Below are 24,041 nucleotides of genomic sequence, written 5' to 3'. Positions count from 1 at the left end.
GTTGTCTGAATTGATTTTCAATTAAATCTATTTAAATGACATTTAGGTTTAACGAGTACCTAGGTTTGCTGCTACAAGGAAACTAATAAAGTGTGTTTTTTTGTAACATATTAATAGCTTAGTATAAAATAAATAAATTTGCCAAGTTTGATAAAAATATATCCAATAAACAAGCAAACTACAACATTTTACAATATTCTCCATAAGAATAAAATAGTAATTTTAAATTCACCATTTTTAAAATTTTTCTAGTTGCCTTTAGCTGTTTGGGCTATTAATTAACAATTATCAATTATTAAGATGGGGACGCCACTTAGGTGCGTATTTTAACCCAAATATGAGTGAAGGATGAGTGTAGAATGGTGTGAGATGATCTGTGTAGCTTTGTTACTGACTAAGATCAGCTGTTTCATTAGCTAGGATCATTTATTTATAGCCCAATGATCAGGAACAGCTGGGTCCAGTTTCGAACCATCAAAAAGCTATTGACTTTTCTCAGGATCGAACCGGCGACCTTTTGATTAGTAGGCGAGCACTATACAACAGCTGTGTCTAAGGAATATGTCGGCCTTAGTCACTTAGAAGACTACAAGATTGCGCCACTCATCCTTCACTCATATTTGGGTTAAAATACGCACATAGTGGTGTCCCCATCTTAAATAATTGATTGATTGATTGATTGGTTGTAAAACCTTTTCCCTCTTGACTATACGCTCGATTTTGCCGAAACACCCATGTGTACGTGAGATTATCTTCACGGTGCTAATCTGCATTGGTTAAGCTTGTGTTGCATTCTGATAAGCCTATCACGTGACGAGGAAACAACATTCCTGACCCCCGCTAAACTAGACCGTAACTTCCAAGGTTGGGGGAATACCCACTGAGCCCTCGCCCCACCATATTGTACAATAACCTCTAGAGCTCCTGTACAGGGGACTGTCGCACACTGCTCGGCGCTCGCTCTACTATCATACCAAGGTAAAGACGTTTACGGTTTACTGTTATTTCATCTTACAGCTGTTTAGCAACACTTCAACTTATTTAATTAGGCCTAATAAATCTATCAAATTAATTTAACACTATAGAGTAAAACTATGATTACTGTTTACAGATGATCTTATAGTTGTGGAGTAGTCTATATCACTTAATTCTTTTATAGAAAAAAACTGATCGAAATGAATAACCGAATGAATGAAATAATATGTTTATTTCCACATAATCCACAGGAAACAAATTAAACACTTTTGAATACAAAATATACAATTTAAAAATATAAACTAAGACCAAAATAAAATACCCTCGCCGCAGAAAACCTGCCGACTAAGCGAATTTCCATTTGTCTGATTTGATTTTCAATTAAATCTATTTAAATAACATTAGGTTTAACGAGTACCTAGGTTTGCTGTTACAAGGAAACTATTAAAGTGGGATTTTTAGTAAAACTTTATAGCTTAGTATACAATAAATAAATTTGCCAATTGCAATAGTTGATATATTTTGATCAAAATTTTGATAAAAATATATCCATAAACAAGCAAACTATTTAATTTACATTTTTTTTTAATTGGAATTTTAAATTTACAATTTTTTTAATTTTCTCCGTTACCAATAACCGTACAAAAATACTTTGATATAGGTACTAATTTATTTGATTTTTGAGCTCTTTAAAAAGGTCTAGAGAGAAATTAGTAAATTTAGTGTTTGATGGTCAAAATTGAGAAAACCCATTTTTTACCCCATAAAACCCCCCGTAAAACCTCGTTCCCATGGTCCGATCATGCTGGTTCGTGAACTCATTAAAGTTTTATCCCGCCCCACGATAAAAAGGAGTATAGACATAGTCCTTTTATCTATCTATCTTGTCTACTCCTTTTATCTATGGTTTTACGAGTGAGATAGGGTGAGCGGAATTACACGGTTACCTCCCACTATCTCCGCGTCCCACCATCTCCGTGTACCGCTACCCCCGAATTTCAGAGTGACCCCTATAATCCTCGGTTACTTCCTGCGTTAAGACTTTCCGTCCAAACCTAACCTAACCTAACTTAACCTAACCTAACTTAACCTAACCTAACCTAACCTAACCTGACCTGACCCAACCTAACTCACGGGTTAAATTTTCATTAAATCTTCCATCCACGGCTTCCACGGGGCTTCGCAGCCGTGGATGCAATGACAGCTAACAACGCAGGCAGTGACGGGATTATAAGGGTCACTCAAGAATTCGGAGGTGGCGGGACAGATTTGGGTTTGGAGATGGCGGAACGCGGAGATAGTGGGAGCACACGGAATTACACGCGCGCCCTTTACCAACATTCCAGGGGCGTTGCACGTAAAACTAGTCGTGGCGCATTCCAGCCTTGGAAAAATTCATACATATTCGCCTCCAGGATTGATTAATTGGCATAAAATGAGGTTACTAACCAGTTGTCAATCAATCCAATGTTTTGTCATGATGACTATAGTTTTGGGGTTGCAACCCTATTTTCAAATATTTTTCTTCAGTCTATTAAAGAGAAAGACTGAAGAGAAATATTTGAAAATGGGGTTGTCAAACTATATAAACGATTTCAAACCTTATTTTTCACCATACTAGGCCTACTCATGACTTTTTCTAAGGAAGCCAAGTCTATGTACAATGTTACATGGTAACTATTGATACATCCATAAGCTTTAAAGCAATGATAAGTTTGGCAAATTCATTTAATAGGCTACGAATTGCAGTTAAGTTGGTCAAAGGTTGGATCAGCATGCAGCAAGTCACCTGTCAATGTTGCAAACTGACAAATGCCTAGGCCTACACTTGCTTTAAAGGCTAATCTATCAATATACTTTAGCATTGTACATACTTATGTATCTTTTGTGTACATATATGAGGATTTATTAAGTGTCGAGAGATTAATATCGGTCTTAAAATGCACCTAACTAACATTTTAGGGTAAAGTATTGTTTTATGGCAAAAGTTCAATATAACCCACCCTAATAAAAATTGCTTTATAATGTGTTATACTGAAATTATTCTCACTAAATGTAAACGTTTTCAGTCGGTAAAAGTCATAATTTCCTGGAAAATGTTAGGCATATTACATTTTAGGAAAATTAAGGTTAAAGGAAAGGTTCTGGGGGGCAAGACCAAGTTCTTGTAGTGACTGATACCTCAAGGGAATGAAGGTGTGACGATTTTCTTTCTACTGAAAGCCTTTTTCGAATTCAGTGTGAACATTCACGGTATTTTCTATAGGTTGGGAAGTTTACGGGCTCCAAAAAATTTTTACTATATTACTATATTATTTAAACAGAAGTTAAATGGACTGCTTAACAATATTTTTGGGTCAGATGACATTAACCAAAGAATACTCTCAGATAATACTAATAAATTTACCCTAGCAAAGCTCGTTCCCCAGGTACTTACCGTAAATTTACCACAAAGTATACATTCTAATAGGTGTACGCACTTGAATGAGTTCGCGAACCAGCAGGATAGGGTCAAGGGAACGGGTGTTTTTCTCGTATCAACGCCAGTGTCATTTTATTAGAAGTAGACATTAGTTTTCACGATCACGAAGTCGATCCGACATTGTAATCACCTTCAGCGTTCGTGGAAACATCATAATAATTTACACGTTGTTGATATTCGTTTAAAACTGTATGGGCTCTAAAACTAGCATGGTCCTTTGCCTATTGCGGCAATGTTATAAACTGCTGGCCACGAAAACTTTGCAATCAATTTTCTTTATTGTAATATCAGAGCATTATTCATACCAACAACCTAAAACTACTCAAATCAACACAAAATCGGGCATTCCAAACTATTAGTATTTTAAATCCTAGTTTAGAGCTGCAAAGCAGGTTAATCACGTTAAACTCGAAGGTTATATAGTTTATAGTGAAATTATAATAGTTTTGTATAAGATAAATATAGATTCAACATTTTTTAAATATGTTTATAATTATAAACAAGCAAACTACAAGAGAGTATTTGGGAGAAATCCACAACATCTTTGATTCCTTTCCTAGATACCTCAATACCTTTGGATCACATAGTTAATTGTACCTCAGAGTAATAAAACAAAAGCTTTTGTTTTATTACTCTGAGATTGTACCCACACACACTCGAAGAAAGGCCCTGGATGTTCCGGGTTCCGGGCTGAATTTCTGATTTTGACTCTGAAGGAGTTTTGAATTCTTTTAAGCCAATCGTCCAACTCTAATCGAGCTGCAACTCTCGGCTTTTCAAACAGTAGTTTTATTTTTAATAAGTGAGAATACGTTGAATTGTTCTCAGCCAAGTAGGGTAGTCATAGATGAGCTACCGGAAAATCCCTGCGAGTGCCAATGGAGACAGAGGCCATTTACTCAACTACTACGGCTTAAAGGCGAAAAGATTTGCGCTTTTTAGATAAATAACTTGTTTTACTTTGTATTTATTTCAAGTTAAGCTCGTTTGTTGCAATTAATACAATTAAATTTATTGATAAATGAACACGCACAAGTAGCACTTTTCTAGTGACATCTAGCGGTAACTTGACGAACTCTGGCGCACTCTGCTAGTGACATCTAGCGGTAACTTGCCAAACTGTGGCGCATGGCGCGCTTTGGTTAGTGAGTGACACCACTGACACCGACACCTAGCGCCTAGCGGTGAACTGTTGCGAATACAGTTACAGTATCGTGTATCGTGGTACAGTAGGTGGTTTCACCTAGAGATCATTAGCAAAGCAAACTTCTATCAGTGTACTTCTAAGTACATACATTCATTATTAATGGTTTTTATCGTTTAACATATAATATTGACTTCCCGAGTCAATAGTAGCAGATGAAGCCAGGACATTTCCCTGCGCCCCTAGTGAGTAGTGGTTGTGGCTGTGATGCTGAAATGCTTATAAACGGCATCAGTAATATTACAAAACAGTTCTCATTAGCTTGTCAACAACCCTTATCATGGGTAAACGTGGGAGTGTCCTTATAATATAATGTAAATTACAAAGGTTGCATTGGTTGCAACAACTTTTGAATAGTAGCTTTTACAGCAATGGGTCTAGGTTGAGATGTTCCAAAATTATCCTCTTTGTTTACTTTTCAATTTGTATATAATTTGTTTATAAACCATGTGTTATGTATCTAAACACCTAGGCCTACTATTAATTAAATTCATTTCTCTGAATTATCATATATATGTTTTCTATACAGTAAAAGAGCAAAATATTTCACCTATTGTAAATTTTCCACACTTCATATTCACCTCAAACATTGTTATTTATTATTTAATAAGCGAAAATTTTGTAATAACTGGAAGTTATTTCTACATTTTGAATTATTTTACAAAATTATTCTTCTCTTTCATTTTCAAAAATATAATTAAAATACTCTTGATATAATACCAACCAATCATTAAGTAACAGTGATAGTGAGTGACATCATGAAACCAGTGATATCCAATTGTTGCAACAGGGTATATTTATGTTGTACTAGCAGAGTACCCGTCCTTCGTATGGGGTTGGCACATAAGTATAAATGCTTATTGCAGTTAAGGGAGAGGACATGGTTTAAGAAAATTTGGTCTTTTAATTTGTACGGTATCCTATATTTTATCACACACATAGCCCTAATCTTCTACCACTGCACCTAAACTATGAAAAAAAGTAAAATTCTCATTGTGTACCACAACTTTTTGTTGCTAGTTCGTTCAAATTAGCTGTGGTCATAAATGCAAAAAAACATAATAGTGCTGCACCCTGTTCGTAAGCCTTATAACTTTTTAATGCTATTTAATATCATAGAACCAACTTGTGCAGTTGAAACGGCAGACATAATTCTTTAATGTCTTTAAATATGAATACTCATAAGGTTAACATGAGAAACTCCAGAGCCAGAGCCACTGGGCGCAGCCTGAAAGGATTTTTGAGGTAAGAATATGTCTATATGATATAGACATATTCTTACCTCAAAAATCCATATGTTAACCGGGAATGTCAGCTATCATCATACCAAATTTCAGCCTTGTCGGTTTAGTGTTTTTAGCGTTTACTTGTCACAAACATCCATTTATCTATCCATCCATCCATACATCCATACATCCAAACTTTCTTACTTATAATATTAGTAGGATAAGTAAACTGTTGTATTATTGCTTGTTTATGGATAGATTTTTATCAAGCTTGACAAATTTATTTATTTCATACTAAGCTAATATAATATTATTTTCCTAAAAATCACACTTCTTTACCCTCCCTGTAGGCACCAACCTAGGTACTCGTTAAACCTAATGTTATTGAATTAAATTTAATTGCAAATAAAGTCACACAAATGGAAATGTTAGAACACACGAATGTTATAAACTTTAGTCTTTTACTCTTTACTTCGTCACACAAATTTCAACTATCATGATAGTTGTGTGAAATGTGTGAAAATTGTGTGAAATTTGTGTGACGAAGTACACACAAATTCACATCACAGTGACAGTCAGTTGTTGTATACACTGTGTCATGACTGATGTGATTGAACTGTGACGTGTTGTGTGTGAATCGACTTTTATTTCGTCAAATACAACAGCTTGGTTTCTTCTCAACAATTTATTTTTATTTTTCAAACGCCTGCTTGATGAAAACGTATGTGTTTGTATATTAAGCACTGTTTATAAATTTCTGTTAATGTGTGAAATTTCAAAATTTCACACTATTTTCACACATTTCACATAACTAATCAAATTCACGTCACAGTCACAGTCAGTTGTTGTATATACACTGTGACGTGACATTTTTATGAAGTTTGGTAGATACAAACGTATAAACCTACGTTTATTCGAACGAGTTCGCGAACCAGCATAATCAGACTATGGGAACGGGGGTTTATGGGGTAAAAATTGATTTTCCCATTTTTGACCCTAAAAACACAACATTTCATAATTTCTCTCCAACCCATTTTGTAGAGCTTAGAAAAAGAAATAATTTTGTATATTGAATGGTTGTTGTATGCCCAACAGTCAGGGAGATAGTAGAAAAAATTGTAAATTTAAAATTTCTATGTTATTCTTATGGAGAATAAATAAACTGTTGTAGTTTGCTTTTTTATTATATTTAAATCAAATTTGGCAATTTTTTTTTATTTCATACTAAGCTATCAACATTTTAACAACAAAAAAACACCTCAATATCTTCCCAGTAGCAGCAAACCTAAGTACTCACTAAAGTAATGTTATTTAAATAGGAAATAAATCTGAAAATTTTTAGGGAATATTTGATAAGGCCTCTTTTATGCACGGCGTTTTCCGTCGGGCGGAATCTATCAGAATCTATCGGGCATTCCGTCGGTGAGTGTTTTAACATGGGATCAAATGGGGCCCTTTTATGCACGACGGAATCTCCGTCGCGTTTCAGAATTCCGTCGGAGGCCGACGGAGGACTTAGACTCCGCCGAGTTTCGGCGTTTCGTCGGAGCGTGTTTTTACATAGGTTCAAATGGAACCCTTTTATGCAACTGCGTTTTCCGTCGGGCGGAATGTAGTGCTGCCAACCTACACCACGCTCTGTCATCCACAGTATTGAAATCACCTACGGTAATCATTGTAAATAGAATATCATTATTCATTGTAATTGATTGAAGAGTACAAATAAAGTGATGTAATTAGGGAAAAAATTACTGCATGAGAATTAATTACATTTTTGTTTAAATCCGCGGAATAAAACAAACTTACTGTTTCGTAGGAACTTCTCAAACTTTTCCCCATCATTTCGCAGCAACACATATAGGTTTGTGAAAGCCCCATCCACCCTACGACTTTCATTAACCGGGTGTACAGCCCATCTCCTTCGCCGTCGTCTATTTCTCTTCATGTACAAATAAGTATACACCAATACACAAGGATCCATCTTGGGTCACTGACGATGGCAAAATGAACGAAGTTGGTAGCACTGACCATCCCCACCACGGGCTTCAGCGGATTCCGCTCGGCGGAGAAACTGCATAAAAGGGACATCGATTCCGCCCGACGATTTCGCCCGACCGAAAACGCCGTGCATAAAAGAGGCCTAAGAAATCCAGCCAGGTAAATGGAAATTCACTTTTGAGCATTAATTTTACCCTAAAATTGTGAATCTTACAAGAAATCAAATGAAAAATGTAAACAAATATAGTTTATACGTGTATATGCAAGGTCGACTTTCAAAACTTTCTCAAGTTAAAACAAGTTTTATGGTTAAGGGAATACTGTAACTGTAACTTTAAATGTGAGTATGATTTTTTAAACAAATTTATATCTTGCATTTATATTTTCTAAACGTTCAAAATTTCAATGCAGTTCATTTTTGTACCTTTTTTACAGTCTTGCCAAGTAAAGATTAAGAAAATTGTTTTTGGTTTCTGGGGACCTCAGAATGGATAGTGAAAGGAACCAATGCATATTTTAACATGCATCATACAGTATTCTCATGATAGAGCTTTCTCAAGGGAACATTCTTAAATAAAAAGAAACTTCTTCATAAAAAGAAAATTCTTCATACAAGAAACTTGTAACATTGGCAATAGGCATTGAAGTAGTTTTAGCCAATTTCCCTATAGGGAAGTAGCTATAATAGCATAGGTGGCACGGTAAGACCATCGTGTCAGGAATTTCCGATTTTGAGTTTAATATATATTTGAATTCATTACAGTATTAAATTTTGAATCACTTGATGCAAGTCCCATGCATCTATGTTTTTTCTTCTTTTTTTTCGTTAAAGTTACAGGATTTTGAAATTTTGTTATGGAAAAGGGACATTTTGAGAAAAAACTAATTGAAAATTTCAAATATGCATAAAAAGTTTTTTTTTCGTATTTAAGAAATGTTTTTGGTATCAAAAGTAAGCTTATAATGTCCTCTTTGGAGGCAATACAAATTTTTGTCTCAACTCACGGTAAGGTAAATGCACCAGTAGCTGACAGTGCTCCAGAAGCTGACAGTTTGAGTTTCTTAACATTATAATGTGGACTCTTAAAAATATTTACACATGATTGCATTGTTAGAAGAACATATGTTTATTCTTAAATTGGTTTACAAACAAATCAGCGAAATTTAGCCCATACTCGCGGAATGGTGGTGGTTTGAAAGCGACCCTGTCTGTACACATCACATTTAGTCGATTCCCTTTAATGAAATTGTTAAGAAAGTAAGTTTGGTTTTTTGTCATTTCGCTAAATTTCTTAAATAGTATTAATGATTAGGCTAATTATTTTGATCAATTATACCGTTGTTGACAATTTCATGATAAAATTGGGGTGTTAGGGGTTTTGGATTTAAAATTATATCAATGTCAGGCTTTGGTACACAAAAGCCATACAAGTTCCACTAGCTGACAAGGGATATTTGCTACTTGCACAATATTAAATTGGTTTTACCCATCGAAATTTGCATGCTATTTATAATTTATGTGATCTCACATTTTTATAAAATGATTTTAATTTTTTAATTTACTGTATTAGCAAAATTATCTTAAAAAATGTATATTTTTAAAAATTTATATAAAATATATATATATTTTTTAATGTAAATATTTTTTATTTTAAAATATGTAAAATAAATTTTCTTAACAACGTTTTACATGATTTTATAATTTAATTATTAAGTTAGATTTTATTCGTCTTATAAATTATAAAACCCTTAGGTTTAGCAGCTAGTACATTTATAGTTCCAGTGTCAGCTACTGGGACAACTGACAGTCAGCTACTGGTACAAGCACTTTTTTCACTGAGAGCCACTGGAACACGTACAAAGGTTGAATTAAGTTTAAAAATGTTATGAAATATATTAAAAAAAAAACCCTTTTTGTATGACAAATTTGAAAACTACACTAAATTTAGAATCACATAAAATCCGTAATATCTCTTTAGTTCCTATCTATTCAAAACCACGGATTATTAAGTGCGTATAGTTTCTTCTACTGTCAGCTACTGGTGCGTTTACCTTAGTTTTAATTTAAATAATTGTTTATCGAAGCATGTTCCCTTATGAAAAAGTTTATATATGGCCATATAAATTTTTTTTTATCTGGTTATATTTGGTTTTGGACCAAATATAACCAGATATGATCATATATGGAAACCCCCATATATGGAAATTTTTAAATAAAAAATATATAAATAAATTAAAATTAAACATATTTTCACATTAAATGGTATAAACTATGCATTAAAACCATAGTAAAAATTTTTAATTTGAAAATTTCAAAACAAAATTATCAAGAAGCCGACTGGGATTCGAACCCAGGACTCCAGCGTGGGAGTCCGCCCCTTTAACCACTACACCACAACCGCTTCATATCAGATAACTTAACAAAATCCATTACGAATAAGAGAAGCTGTATTTGGTCTCGTAAAACAAGATTTTCTTAGACATTTTATGTCATTTGAAGAATGTTATTTTTAATATAGCCTAACTACGTGACATAGATATTTACGGCTTTTTGATAGCAAAGGTACAATTAATTAATTATTAATATAATATTCTCTTTATTTAGGCCTACTACACTTACAATTTTAAAATTATACGTCAGTTTTAAGATTTTGTTGCGTTATAATAAAATTGTACAATAGATGTATGTACAGGATTTTGTCATCTGGGTTCAAATCTGGATACTTTATTACTTTACTACTAATTACTTTAAATGAGAAATGCCTATATTATCTGCCCCCCTACTGTACCACATTTCAACTCAATCAGTTCAGTAGTTTGTGCTTGCGAGAGCAACAAGAAAATACACAAACTCACTAACTTTAAGATTTATAATATTATATATATTATAAGAAGTGTTTGGGAGTCCAGTTACAAAATCCAAATGTGACAACAATTCCTTATAATAATTCCAGTTATTGTCAAAAACTCATTTATACATGAGCATAAATGGAAAATTATTATTCCGTACATGAGTAATTTAATTCCATACCTGGAAGTCATATATGGCCATATATAGACCATGATTCCATATATGGAGGATATTTATGGCCATATATGGGCAATAATTTCATATATAGAAAACATGTATGGCCATATATGGACAATCATTTCATATATAGAAAACATGTATGGCCATATATGGCCAATAATTCCATATATAGACTACATATATGACCATATATGGACACCGCCATGGATACAACCACATCTGGCCATATCTGCTTCCATATATGGCCATAAAAAACCATATATGGCTTTATAAAAACATATATGGAATTTTGATATGGCCATATATGGCCAGAAATTACTTTTTTATAGGGGTTGTTAAAATCACATTTCAGAAAAGGGACCTCTTGTTTTCTCTCCATAACATAAAAAAGGTACCTCTTGTCAAGACATTGGCAAGAAATCTTGTTTTCCGTGAACTGAACTTTGTTGTAGTTCTCTAAATGTCCACTAGAATGCAGGACAATTCATTTTTGGGGCTAAAGTCTGTTTATAAAGTGAATATTAGAAATGGGAGAAATGGGACCTCATGTCGATATGGCGAAATAACATTGAGCGACAAGAGGTACCTTTTCTCAGACCGTGCAAAGACTAACAAAATGATTTATTTTGACCTTTTACTTCTTCCATTTGATATTTTAACCGATACTGCCCTGTTCTGTGTTAAATGAGGTATAACAATCGATAAAAACCCGAATTTCGATATTTTCAACCTTAACTAAAAATTTTGCATCGCCGACAAGAGGTCCCTTTCTGCTTTCCGCATCACATATACAGGAGTCAGATTCTAAATTAACCATGCTCTTTACTTTGAAACAAACCTTACTTTCAAATTTACTATGGGTATGTATTCAAACATTCTTTCTAAAATTACAACTACTGGTATTGAAAGTTAGTTCGTCGTCCACAATTGTCTCTATGACTACCCTCCAATATTTATTGATATAGGTTTTCCTGTTGGTTATAATATTATTGTACATCTGTATACACTACTATATATCAAGATGTGTTTTTTTTTTCAGAATCCTTGGTGTGCCTTAACTTTGTGCCAAAACCAACACAAGTCTTCTAAGAGAGGTATGATGAAGTGCAATAAGTGATTACTTACATTGACAGCAATGATCCTAATTTTGGTACATCTCCTGCTCTTCCATCTCTCTTATTCAGCAAATGATTGTTGGTGGAGCGGATGCCAACCAAACACCTGGGCTGTAACTGGTTGTGGCCAGTACAATAGGACTCAGCAAGACATCAGAGGGTGTGAAGGTGGTTCAGAATACTACTGTTGTACACTGGACACAACAACAACAACGACTCCCGCCCCTCAAACTGGTTGTTGGTGGACTGGTTGTCAACCCAACAACTGGAAAGTAACAGGTTGCGAACAATATAGTCTCGTGCAAAATAATATCCAAGACTGTGAAAATGGACACAAATATTTTTGCTGCCCTGATAGTAACCACCCAAAGCCGCCATTGCCGACAGATCTTGACACGTCTGAGTGTGTTTGGTCTCCGTGCCAGCCATCAAACTGGACCGTGAGGGGTTGTCCTCCTCGGATGATACAAATTGGCTCCCAGTCTTGCGGAGAAGGACAGGGAGACATTTTTCAGTGTTGTGAAAGCAAACAAATACCCGATGATGACGATACAAACTTAATTACAGGAGAATCTTTCCAGAATTTTGTTAAATACTTATTAATCAAAGGTAAAAATTTTACAGTAGAACCAGACAGTTTACCATGTATATCTATTGATGTAGAAAAGAAGTCCATACTAAAAATTAAAAATGAAGGAATTCGCACTTGTGACTTGTGCCCTTACTTTCCACAAAAAAGGTTTGTAAATGTTTTCTTATCGAATGAGCCTTTGGACGTTGAATCTAATTTACTCTTTCCAGAATGTTTCGGTTCTTGCTTTGACAGAGATGACTGTGTGGCATTTAGCTATGACTATTCCACTCATACTTGCTATATATTCAATAATACAGTCGGAGTTTTCACCCAGAGCTCACAATGGACAACCGTCTTTATGACACAACCAATGGGGGTTTTGGAAAACTGGTCTTATTTTCGACATACTTCCATAACAGGAGAGGGTTTCAAACAATCACGAGAACAAAACTTCAAAGAATGTTTAAAAAAATGTAACCACGATGATAAATGTAATTATGTGTCGTATTCTATAAAGACTCTTGACTGTGTTATGATTACTTCTCAAGATAAAATACAGTATATAGACATGAAATATGGATTTATCTCTGCTTTTAAAATAACATCTCTTCCATTTTCTAGGGATGCTAGTTCTAGGTTCATTGAAATTGGAGAAGAAATCTTTGGCCAAGACCAATCTTCCGATATAAAAAAGAATGAGTGCGCTTCAATAAGAAATGAAACTCATTCAGCATTTTATTCTAAATCATGTTTCACATATCCAGGAGTTGGGTGTGATTCAGTGACAGGGTGCAAAACCTGTTACTACCCTGAGAACACAAATGATTTTTATAATCTGATAATATGTCCAGACAGTAAATGGGTTGTAAATGAAAATATCAAACAATCTATTCAAAGTGATTTGATGTCATGTTTAAAAGATTCATTCTGTATTGCTCTTGGATATGACACAAGAACAAAAAACACAAAACAGTTAACTATCGAGGACCTTCCGGGTAACAATTCCCCAACAAAATTTATAATGAGATATCCAATAATACTTACAGAAAATCAGAAGCTAATAATGAACCACGATTTGTTGTCCAGCTATGATATTGAAAGGATATCAAATGATAATAACTCTTTTCATGAAATAAGTGGAAAGTCTTTCAAAGAGTGTTTTAATATTTTTGATTCAAGCAATTCTTACATAAGAATGTCTTATGCAAATAAGATGTGCAAAATTTCATCTAAAGAGGTTAAATATGTAAGGAGTGATAGATTTATCACTGTTTTCAAAAAACCAGATATAACCTCACCCATTATTAACTATGTAAGAACACCAGGCTTTTCGATAGAAGAAAATAAAGCTAAACAGAGTTTTGGCCCATGCACAAACTGTGAAATAGACTGTGCCATTAAGTGCAACAGTGAATTTAAGAGTTGGTGTTCACATTTTATGGTAAGGCACGATCACAATAAAGCAGAATGCTTCTTCTATGACTTGTTTAGTGATACAGCAGCAAATAATGTAATTCTTCAGCAAATGGATAATAAACAAATATTTACCAAAGTAAGTAACCTAGATTTTACCCTTGATTCTTTGAATAAGCTTAACCCTTTCCAAAGTTCTGACATTCTCAATTGTTTCCAGCCTGATTCTGACAATAAGCAAACAGAAACATCTTTAACACGTTTTGATATAAGCAATAGTAACAGTGACAGTGCAGTTCAGCTTAGACAAAAGAGAGGGATTGGAGATTTCTTTAAAGGAATAGGAAAAGCTCTTAAAAAGGTTGGTGAAGTTTTTGTTGACACTGTTAAAGATACAGCAAAAGCTGTCGTTGATACAGCTAAAGGAGTTGTAAATACTGTAAAAAATGTTGTTACTGGGGACTTTGATAAAGCCAAAGAATCGTTTGTTAACATACCAATTGTGAAAGATGTATCAAATGCAGTAGAACTTGGTAAAGCAGTTGTTACAGGGGATTGGGACAAAGCGAGGGAGAAAGGTTCTGAACTCTTACAAGGTCAAGCTTTAGACATTGCAACATCTTTGATCCCGGTAGGTGGGAAATTTATTGGCAAAGGGTTAAAAGCTATAGGAAAAGCAGTAAAAAAGAAACCATTAGGTCCCAAAAAAATATCAAAACGTGATGTAGACGGAGTAAACAATAACAATAGGAAAGTCCCTGAAAATAAAAAAAATGTTGATAAAAATAGGAGGAACTGTAAAAAGAGGCCCAAGAGAATGGCAAATAAAAGACCTAGACCTGGTAGTTGTGATAGTGATGATGATGATGATGATGAAGATAATTTATGTCCAACCGTTAGTATACCTAATGTTATACAACGTACATTAGTATCAGGATGTTCAAGTAGGAAAAAGGGTGCAATTTGTGACTTTGAGTGTGAACCTGGATATCAGGAACCAAATAGCCAAGTTAAATGTGTTGGTAGAGGGAATCAGCGACCAACATGGATACCAACACCAACCTGTGATAGAATTAACTGTGGTGCCATTCCATATCCTCTCATTTCATTACAAACCCCTCAGGTTAACAAGCTTGGTTCTACTGTTTTTGGACATTTTGTAACAGTTTATGTTGCACTTTTCAACTTATTCCGCAAGCTTCCTGTATGGACTATAGCTCTTCATCAGAGTACTCAGTTTGGAAGTAAAGATTACGCAGCTAGTAAAGACCTACTGAGAGCTCATGGTTATAAACCTTTCCCTTGCACACAACTGGCAAGGTATCAAGGATCTCCATCAGATTACAGTGGAAAACCATGGGATCAAGGACATTTAACCCCTGCCAATATTGCAAGGTGGTCTGAAAAAGCAAGACTTAGTTCAAATCTATATATAAATCTTGCTCCACAAGATCCATTCACCAACCAAGGACCATGGAAAAGATTAGAAACTGCAGTTGAATGTTTCAGCAGGAAACGTCGAAGTCTTGTTGCTACCGGATTATGTAACAATAACATCGGGAAAACCAATACACTTGAAATTCCTTCATGCTATTGGAAAATGGTATGCTACAAAGATGAAAATTTGAAGGAACAAGTTGTTGGTTTCATGGCAAGTAATAATCATCCAGCAAACAAAAAAGAAAAGAACCTAAGAAGAAAACAAGTCTATACACCTTTATCACAATACGAGATTCAAAGAGAACTTCAAGCATTAAATCTAAATATAAGAAGCCCGTGGATACATTCAGCTTCTAGCATTAATGCTGGTCGTCCTGTTGCAGTTGGAACCGATGCTTCGGTTTGGTTTCCGGTAAACCCATTTGCATGTGAAAGAGCTGATACTCTGTCAGAAACTGAGAAAAATGCTTGGATTCAAGGGTTACCTGAGGTAAAAGATAAGAAAAAGAGAAGGAAAAGAGAAACTACTCCAGCAATCACACGCGGGTGTCATAGCACCTCAGAACTAAGAAACATGCAGTCACTCTTAGGAATAATTTCAGATGGAGAAGATGGTGATGAAGACGAGCTTGGATCTGGTTCACAATTTGAAGAAGGTGGAGGAAGTACGCTGGTTAATGTCCAAAACTGCAATAAACGTATAATTGGTTACTATACATCTTGGGGAAAGAAGAAAATCAGTGGTAGGGAATTAAGGAGATTAACACATGTAATTTATGCATTTTTAGAAATGAAAGAAGATGGAACCATAGATGTAGGCTCAGCTGATAGAAAAAATGCACAAAATATTAATGATGAAGTAAAAAATGCTAAAGAGCGTTTAGAAAATCTAATGGAGTTGGCAGCTCTGCATCCTCATGTCAAAATTATGTTTGCAGTAGGTGGTTGGGAGAATTCTCAGTATTTTAGTGATGTAGCTGCTAGCCCACAAAAAAGAATAACTTTTATAGCCTCCATAGTAAAAATGATCCAGCGATATGGATTTGATGGTGTTGATATTGACTGGGAATATCCAGTAACTGGAGGTGCCAATGAGGGTATTCCACAAGATAAACAAAACTATGTTAATCTGATGAAAGAAATAAGAAGTGCTTTGGATAACTTGGCCAGTGAGGTAAGAAGAGGAGAAAAGTTCTTGTTGTCTTTTGCAGGAGCTGCAGGGCAGTGGACACTAGATCCAGGATTTGATTTGCCAGGATTGCTAAAGCATGCTGATTTTGCAAACATAATGAGCTATGATTATTTTGGAGCCTGGTCAAGTAAGTGGGGAGCTTATACAGGACCTCCATCACCTTTGTATTTTGGAATGCCTCCAAGATTTTCTGGTAAAACAAATGTTGATTGGACAGTAAAATATTACACATGTAAAACGCAACTGCCGCATAAGATAAATATAGGTTTACCATTCTATGGAAGATTTTGGAAAAATGTTGGTCAACCAGTAGATGGCAAGGATGGAATGTGGAGAACTGCAGAAAGAGTAAACGGTGTGTTTGAAGGGGGATATAAGGCATGGAACGAAATACCTGAGTTTTTAGAAACAGGGGGGTTTGAACAAAATTTCCACGAGAAAAGTCGTACTCCATATGCTTGGAATCCAGCATCTAAAACATTTTTAGGATATGAAAACAAAAAATCTCTCGAGGCTAAAGTACAATATGCAGTGAAAAAGAACGTGGGTGGACTAATGATATGGTCTGTTGAGCTTGATGATGATGACCTCACATTGTTAAATACTGTCTATCAAGCTCGACTTTGTGACAAAACAAACCCAAATGAAATTAATCATAAATGCTCTCCAATAGATGAAAAACGCTGGTGGACATCAGAGGATGGAGATGACATGGCTGGTCTTTGTGGCCGTTCTGCACCGTTGTATAAGGGATATTACCCGGTCTGTGACCCAGACGACCCAGGCTACAGCTGTTGTGGACCCGCTGGGTACTGCGGATCAGGAGAAAAATACTGTGACTGTCCGACTTGTAAAAACTATGGAGATAACCCACAAAAGATTCTAGAGCAGCCTATCAAACCAACTGTCCCTGTTACCTGGTATTTTCTTAATGCTGAAGAAGGAAAACGTGGCAGATGTGGAAGAAAAGTAAAAAAACTCAAAGATGTATTTCCAACGTGTAACCCAGATGATGATAATGCATATTGTTGCTCCAATGGTGGATATTGTGGAAGTAAACCAGAACACTGCACTTGCAACGGTTGTATTAACTTCAAGAAAAATAAAAACTACCGTTATGGGCCTAAAAAGTGGTGGGATCAGAGTGATGGTGAAGACAAAGCAGGAAAATGCGGCCCAAAAGTACCAAAGGTTGATGGAATCTACGAAGCAGAATGTGAGCCAAATACCAAGTTCAACTGTTGCAGTAAAAATGGGTACTGTGGCTCCGGGCCGGAGTATTGCGACTGTCCAGGGTGTAAAAAATTCACTTAAATATCTGATAAAAATAACTAACAGAGTTTTATTGAGTTAATCAATTTATTTTCTAATGTACCTTTAGAGAGAAAGCTGTTACCGTAATGGTATGACCTATGTTAGAAATTACTGTACATTTCAGGGCCCTAAAAAGCCAATAAAATTGTAATTCTTATATTTGTATAAACTAAACAATAGTGTATAGAGTTATCTCTATAGACCTAATTATTCATATAGTTCCTTTGATTTTGATTCTAAATGCGTCAACCAATTCCTTCACTTGAATGAGTTTACAAACACGGCTAATCTACCAGTGGTGGTCCCGACCAAGATATGTTGTTTGTACTCTACAAATCAGTTTATCTCACTTTTTCCAAAAATATCAACGTGACACGTATATAACCATTAACCAATCAAAGACAAAGTTTAGTAAGTTATATTAATATTTCCATCCTAGACAAATTGTTTACTGAGGTGTTGAAAGTTATAAACACAAAAAATTGTCTCCAATGTTTTCCTTATGGAGGCAAATGAATTGATGCAAGTTTGCTAGTTTATTTATGCATCTTCATCAAATTTGACAAATTTCTTGATTTTATTGTGGGCTTAAACAAATTTTACCAGTAAGAATTTTATGAGAGCCTTGTAGCAGCAAACGTAAGTACTGTATTTACTAAGTCGATGGGTCATTTATCCATAGATTTCCTAATGTTATAAACGTATTTGAATACAAATTAACAATGTGAATTCAACAGGGAAATTGAAAATTCCCTTAGTCTGCAAGTTGCTCCAAAATTATGATTACATACTTTAAGAAAAAGTATCTATCTACTAGTAGGAGTAGCAACAAGTAAATTTCCTGAAGAAAAATATCACCAATGTAATTGATATTATGGAACTAGGCCCAAGACAAATGAAATGTTGTATTTCAAGGTTTCTAGAGATTTGATGGGTATGTTATTTATGAACAAATCTATGATGGTGTACTCTAAGATCGTCTTGTCTGAGAATAAGAGTAAAGTATGTGTCATATAATTACAAATGTTTTGAATTTAATATGATATACTTATATAATAGTATCCATACTATCTATAGATATATAGTATCAACTTGTGTTTAGAGAGGTTAAGTTTACAAATAAGATAGGCTTATGGAAATGTTTATGAAAACTGTTGTTAAATATCTTTTGAAATAGCATACACCCATTGGTTGGAGATAATATTGTAAATTTGGTTTAAACTTAAAGTAAAGTGACCTTGTTCTGTTTATAGATCACATACTGTAATGCTTATTCATAATATGGCTATTGAAATGCAGTAAACTGTAATTATAGGATAAAGTCCTCGAGTTAAATATTTGATTGCATAAAAGATGCTGAATATCTTAGAATAATAATTAAAGGTAGTTTTCATTTTTTATCAAATTAACTAATGTTAAAGTTTTACATGTTCGTACAAAGAACCAAAGCCAAAATCATACTAAATTATAGCCATATTCCCTTGGTCAACTAATTCATGAATTGAAATATTATGTACATGTTTCTTTAACAAAGCTTTTACCTAAACTTAGTTTTGTTTTTGGAAGAATGAAGCTTTTTCAAAGGTGTTTTAAAATGGCTGTTTGAATATTATATTAAGTATCTTATTGTGTAGCTTTTTTATTGAGTATATCGATTAAAAATTATTTCTGAACTTGTTTGATTGTATACCTTGTTTATTTATTGTAGAAAACCTTGGTATATCAGACATTTTTTTTTTTTTTTTTTTTTAATAGAGGGCCAGGCTTGATATATATCAGACATGATAAATACTTTAAATTGGGAGGAGTCAGATCAGAAGTAAAGAGAAGTATCTGCAATACTGAAACCGTTAACCAATTTTTAATCCTACTACTAATAATAATCTTAATTCCGATAAATTATGACAATAATTTCTATAGTTAAAAAAATTGAACTGTTTTTCTTATTAGAATTACTTCTAACAATTAAATCATTACAATATAAGCTCTGTTTTTTAGACAAACTGCCAAACATAACACCTTCAAATTGGTTATTTTGATATTGTTTTATTTCCTTGTCAGATTTAAAATACATTTTTTAATATTGATGATTCCAATAATAAATGTTAGGTATCATGTTTTTCATTCAAGTTAGACGACGTAATTAAAGACCTAAAGATTCATAACAGTTGATATACGTTTATGCCCACATTACAGTCCCTGTGTAGACACCATCAGCCCAAGTAGTATTCATGTCTAGTTTTTTTTTTATTGTGCAGGTAAGCAACTAAGGAAGAATGTTTTGAAGGGTATACACCATGGCACGTCAATGTTCGTATGATATTCTTATGAACTAATTGGATCAGTTTACTGCGTAAATTTATTTCCTGGTTTAAAATTATTTATCAAGTTGGTCTCTGGACGAAGCAGTACTACTATTGTATAGTATCTAGACTGAAATACTCAAGGGATTAGCCACTCACTAATTTTAGTTAGTCTGAAACCAAGTTGACACTTGTGCCATATTTACACAGCCTAACCCATTTCTGCACTTTAACCTCATCTTTCATGAACTTTAGACCCTTGTGTGTATAATGTGATAATTTGAGCAAAAATCATCCGATTTTGGTACAAAGAAATAAAATTACATCCATTCTAACGAGTTTGCTAACCCAGCATGATGGGACTATGGCAACAGAGTTTTAAGGGGTAAAAATTGGTTTATCCATTCTGTGACCCCCATACCATAAAAGTTTGGACATTTATTTCCAGAAAATTTGGTACCTATCTCAGTATTGGTATGCTCTTTATAGTTACGGAGAACAAAAAACTATGAATTAAAAATGCTCAAGTTTTAGCGAATTTCCTATATAGGGAATACCGGTAAGCTATTACCGTAGGTCTCATGGTAAGACCTAGGCCCGGGACCGATTTCCTTTTTCGTTTTGAGGTCCCCAGAGGCCAAAAACACCATCTGTTCAAATTCATATATATATATATATATTTATATATGTGTCCGTTAGCGCGATAACTCGAGCAAAAATGATCCGATTTTGATGAAATTTGGTATAAACGTGTAAACCTACATTTATTCGAACCAGTTCGCGAACCAACATGATCGGACAATGGGAACAGGGGTTAATGGGGGGTTTTATGGGGTAAAAATGGGTTTTTCTCATTTTTTAACCTGAAAACATAAAATGTTGCTATTTCTTTCCAAACCATTTTGTAGAGCTCAAAAAAAAAAACAAATAATTTGGTATATTGAAGCATTGTTGTATGCCTAACGGTTACGGAAAAAATCCCAAAATAGTGTTAATTTAAAATTGCCATGTTATTCTTATGGAAAATACATACACTGTTGTAGCTTGCCCGTCTATAGACATATTTTAATTAAATTTTGTTTACGTTATACTAAGCTATCAATATTTCAATAAAAACCCCCTATTTTCTTCCCTGTGGCAGCAAACCTAAGTACTCAATTAAAATTAATGATATTTAAATAGGAAATAAATCTGCCAATATTAAAGAAATAATTCAGTGGAATTCCAGCCAGGTAGATGGAAATTCGCTTAGTCTGCAGGTTTGCTGCGGTGGGGGTATTCCCATTTTTGACCCTATAAACACAAAATTCCACAATTTCTTTTTAAACCATTTTGTAGAGCTTAAAAAACAAATAATTTAGTATATTGAAGCGTTATTATGCGCCTAATTGTTATGGAGAAAATTCAAAAAAATTGTAATTTTAAAATTCCCATGTTATTCTTATGGAGAATAAGTCAACTGTTGTAGTTAGCTTGTTTATGAACATATTTTAATCATATTTGGAAAATACATTAATTTCTTACTAAACCACAGTACCTTTTAACATTTTACATTAAAAAAACTTGTTTACCCTCCCTGATGCAGCAAACCTAAGTACTCATTAAAATAATTCTGTTTGAATAGGGAATAAATGTGATATTTTTAAGGGGACATTTTAGTTTAAATCCAATTAGGCAAATGGAAATTCGCTAAGTCTGCAGGTTTGCTGCGGCGGGGGTATTTTTAATTGAGAATACGTAAACTGATCTAATTTGTTTGTGGATACATTTTTATAAAATTTGGTTAATTTATTTATTTTATACCAAGCTTTCATCATTCCACTAAAACACACTCTTTATAATTAATGTTATTTAAAGAGGTATGTTTAAGTGACATGATTAACACGTTCAGTGCAGCAGGCATTCCAACAGGCGCTTGCCAATGGCGACGAGGCCCGGGCGCGGCACCGTAACAGCAAACGCAATTGGCATTCAAATATTTCAATCTGACGAATAACAAAAGAGCAGCGGTGATTGTACTACGTTACCCCGAGATTGGACGTTGTTCCCTAAAACACCCAAAGGTAGCAGCACTGACTTGAAGAGAGAAAATCCCCGAAACCGGGACAAAAGCAATGTCAGACGGGATTTTACGGGAAATTTTAGTACCAACCTATACCAAAATAAAGCTCACATTCTAAGCTACAGGCTAGCAAAGATTTTAACGTTCCCCGGCAATGGCTGAGCTCATACTGAACTAATGTATTGGGGGTTGCGCAACTACATTAATTGATGTAGGCCGATAGGAGCGCTCGTGGCGCGACGCTGATTGATGTAGTCAGCACTCAACGTGTTAAGGAAATATTTTAGTGAAACAAGGTTAATGGTAAGTTGCTTAATCTGCAGGTTTGCTGTGACGGGGGTATTTATGAATTGTTGTAATGCTGATCTCAGGAATTAAACCAGGAAGAGGAAACCCAAGTAAACTTTAAAACAGAGCATTCAGCTATGTTGAGAGAGCTGAGACAAGATTACAACAAAAGCCTACTTCAGAGGCATTTTAAGCCTTCACAATCCACGCCAAGATAATCTTTTTAACGACTGGATATTTTTGATTGGTTTGCATTTGGGGTTGGATATTATTGATTGTGTGGTAAATTGGTGTTACACCAACATTTATGTTAATGGAGTCCCACAGGAAAAGCCAGCTGTTATGTTGGCGACACAAAAAACTAGATCTTCTGGGAACAACCGATTTACAGACAAAACATAGTAACATGGTCATATCCAGTAGACCCAGTTTGCAATGGAAACCATGGAGTTACCATGGAAGCCTTACTTCCTATGATAATAAATGTACTTTGATACGAGTGACCAAACCTCACCTGGAATTTACATAGAAATTAGAAACCCAAATCACAGAAAACATACTACTATAACCCAGAATGCCAACCGCATGGTAAAAAGAGTTAAGCACTTTGAGAGAGCATTGCCTGTCAATTCGTAGGCAGCGCCACCAGCGTTGCCATGCACTCAGCATAAGCCTCGTTCACACAATGGGAGTTTACAAGCTACTTGCCAGCGTGTAAGAAGCCGGCGAGTTGGCGAGTGTGCTAGTATTCGTTCACACGGAGCTTGTCCATTCGCCAACTCGCAAACGTGTAGAAAGACGCCGACGAGTTGGCGAGTGTGCTAGTATTCGTTCACACGATGCTTTTTCCACTCGCTCAGTAGCTAGCTTGAACCAAATCCTCCAATATCTTTGAATAACAAGCGCACAAGCACAAGAAACTGTGTTCACACTGGTCTACTTTACACCTACTCGCTCGAAAGCTGGCGAGTTGGCATGTAAAGTAGCGGCAGCATCAACTTTTCCAAAGCTTTTTTACGAGCAGCTTTTGAGCGAGTACGTCGTTCACACTGAGCTATTTTATTAGCTGCGTGTAAAAAAGCCAGCGTGTAGCTTGTAAACTCGCCCCGTGTGAACGGGGCTATAGCAACGCTGGTGGCGCTGCCTATCAACAGGCAAAGCTCTCTCAAAGTACTTAACGCTTTTTACCATGCGGTTGGCATTCTGGGTTATAGTAGTATGTTTTCTGTGCCCAAATGGACTAACAATGACTTGATGTTTTAATAAAATAATCACATTTTTTGTGTTATTTTATTTCTTTTTGAAAACATAGTTAACATGTGGTTTAGAGCCTATATACAATGTTATTACAGGTTGATGAATCAAAGAGACCATCGTATAAAAAATCAAAAGTTACAGTACCATTCAATAACGACAAAATAAAA

General features: G+C 34.8%; 1 protein-coding gene across 1 annotated transcript; it reads left to right on the top strand.

Moving 5' to 3' along the window:
- The first annotated feature begins 887 nt into the window (after positions 1–887).
- Positions 888–19,645, top strand: LOC128997901 (uncharacterized). The gene is made up of 2 exons (XM_054423707.1): positions 888–978; positions 11,956–19,645. Exon 2 carries the CDS (start codon positions 12,052–12,054, stop codon positions 17,962–17,964), a length of 5,913 nt encoding a protein of 1,970 aa, XP_054279682.1. The 5' UTR covers positions 888–978; positions 11,956–12,051; the 3' UTR covers positions 17,965–19,645.
- The last annotated feature ends 4,396 nt before the right edge of the window (positions 19,646–24,041 follow it).

This window comes from Macrosteles quadrilineatus, unplaced genomic scaffold (assembly GCF_028750875.1).
Source record: "Macrosteles quadrilineatus isolate MER2022 unplaced genomic scaffold, UCM_ALF_1.0 Scaffold_7__1_contigs__length_78375512, whole genome shotgun sequence".
Taxonomy (NCBI): Eukaryota; Metazoa; Arthropoda; class Insecta; order Hemiptera; family Cicadellidae; genus Macrosteles; species Macrosteles quadrilineatus.
Note: the sequence above shows the minus strand (reverse complement) of the source record. Positions and strands in the feature narration are given on the sequence as shown.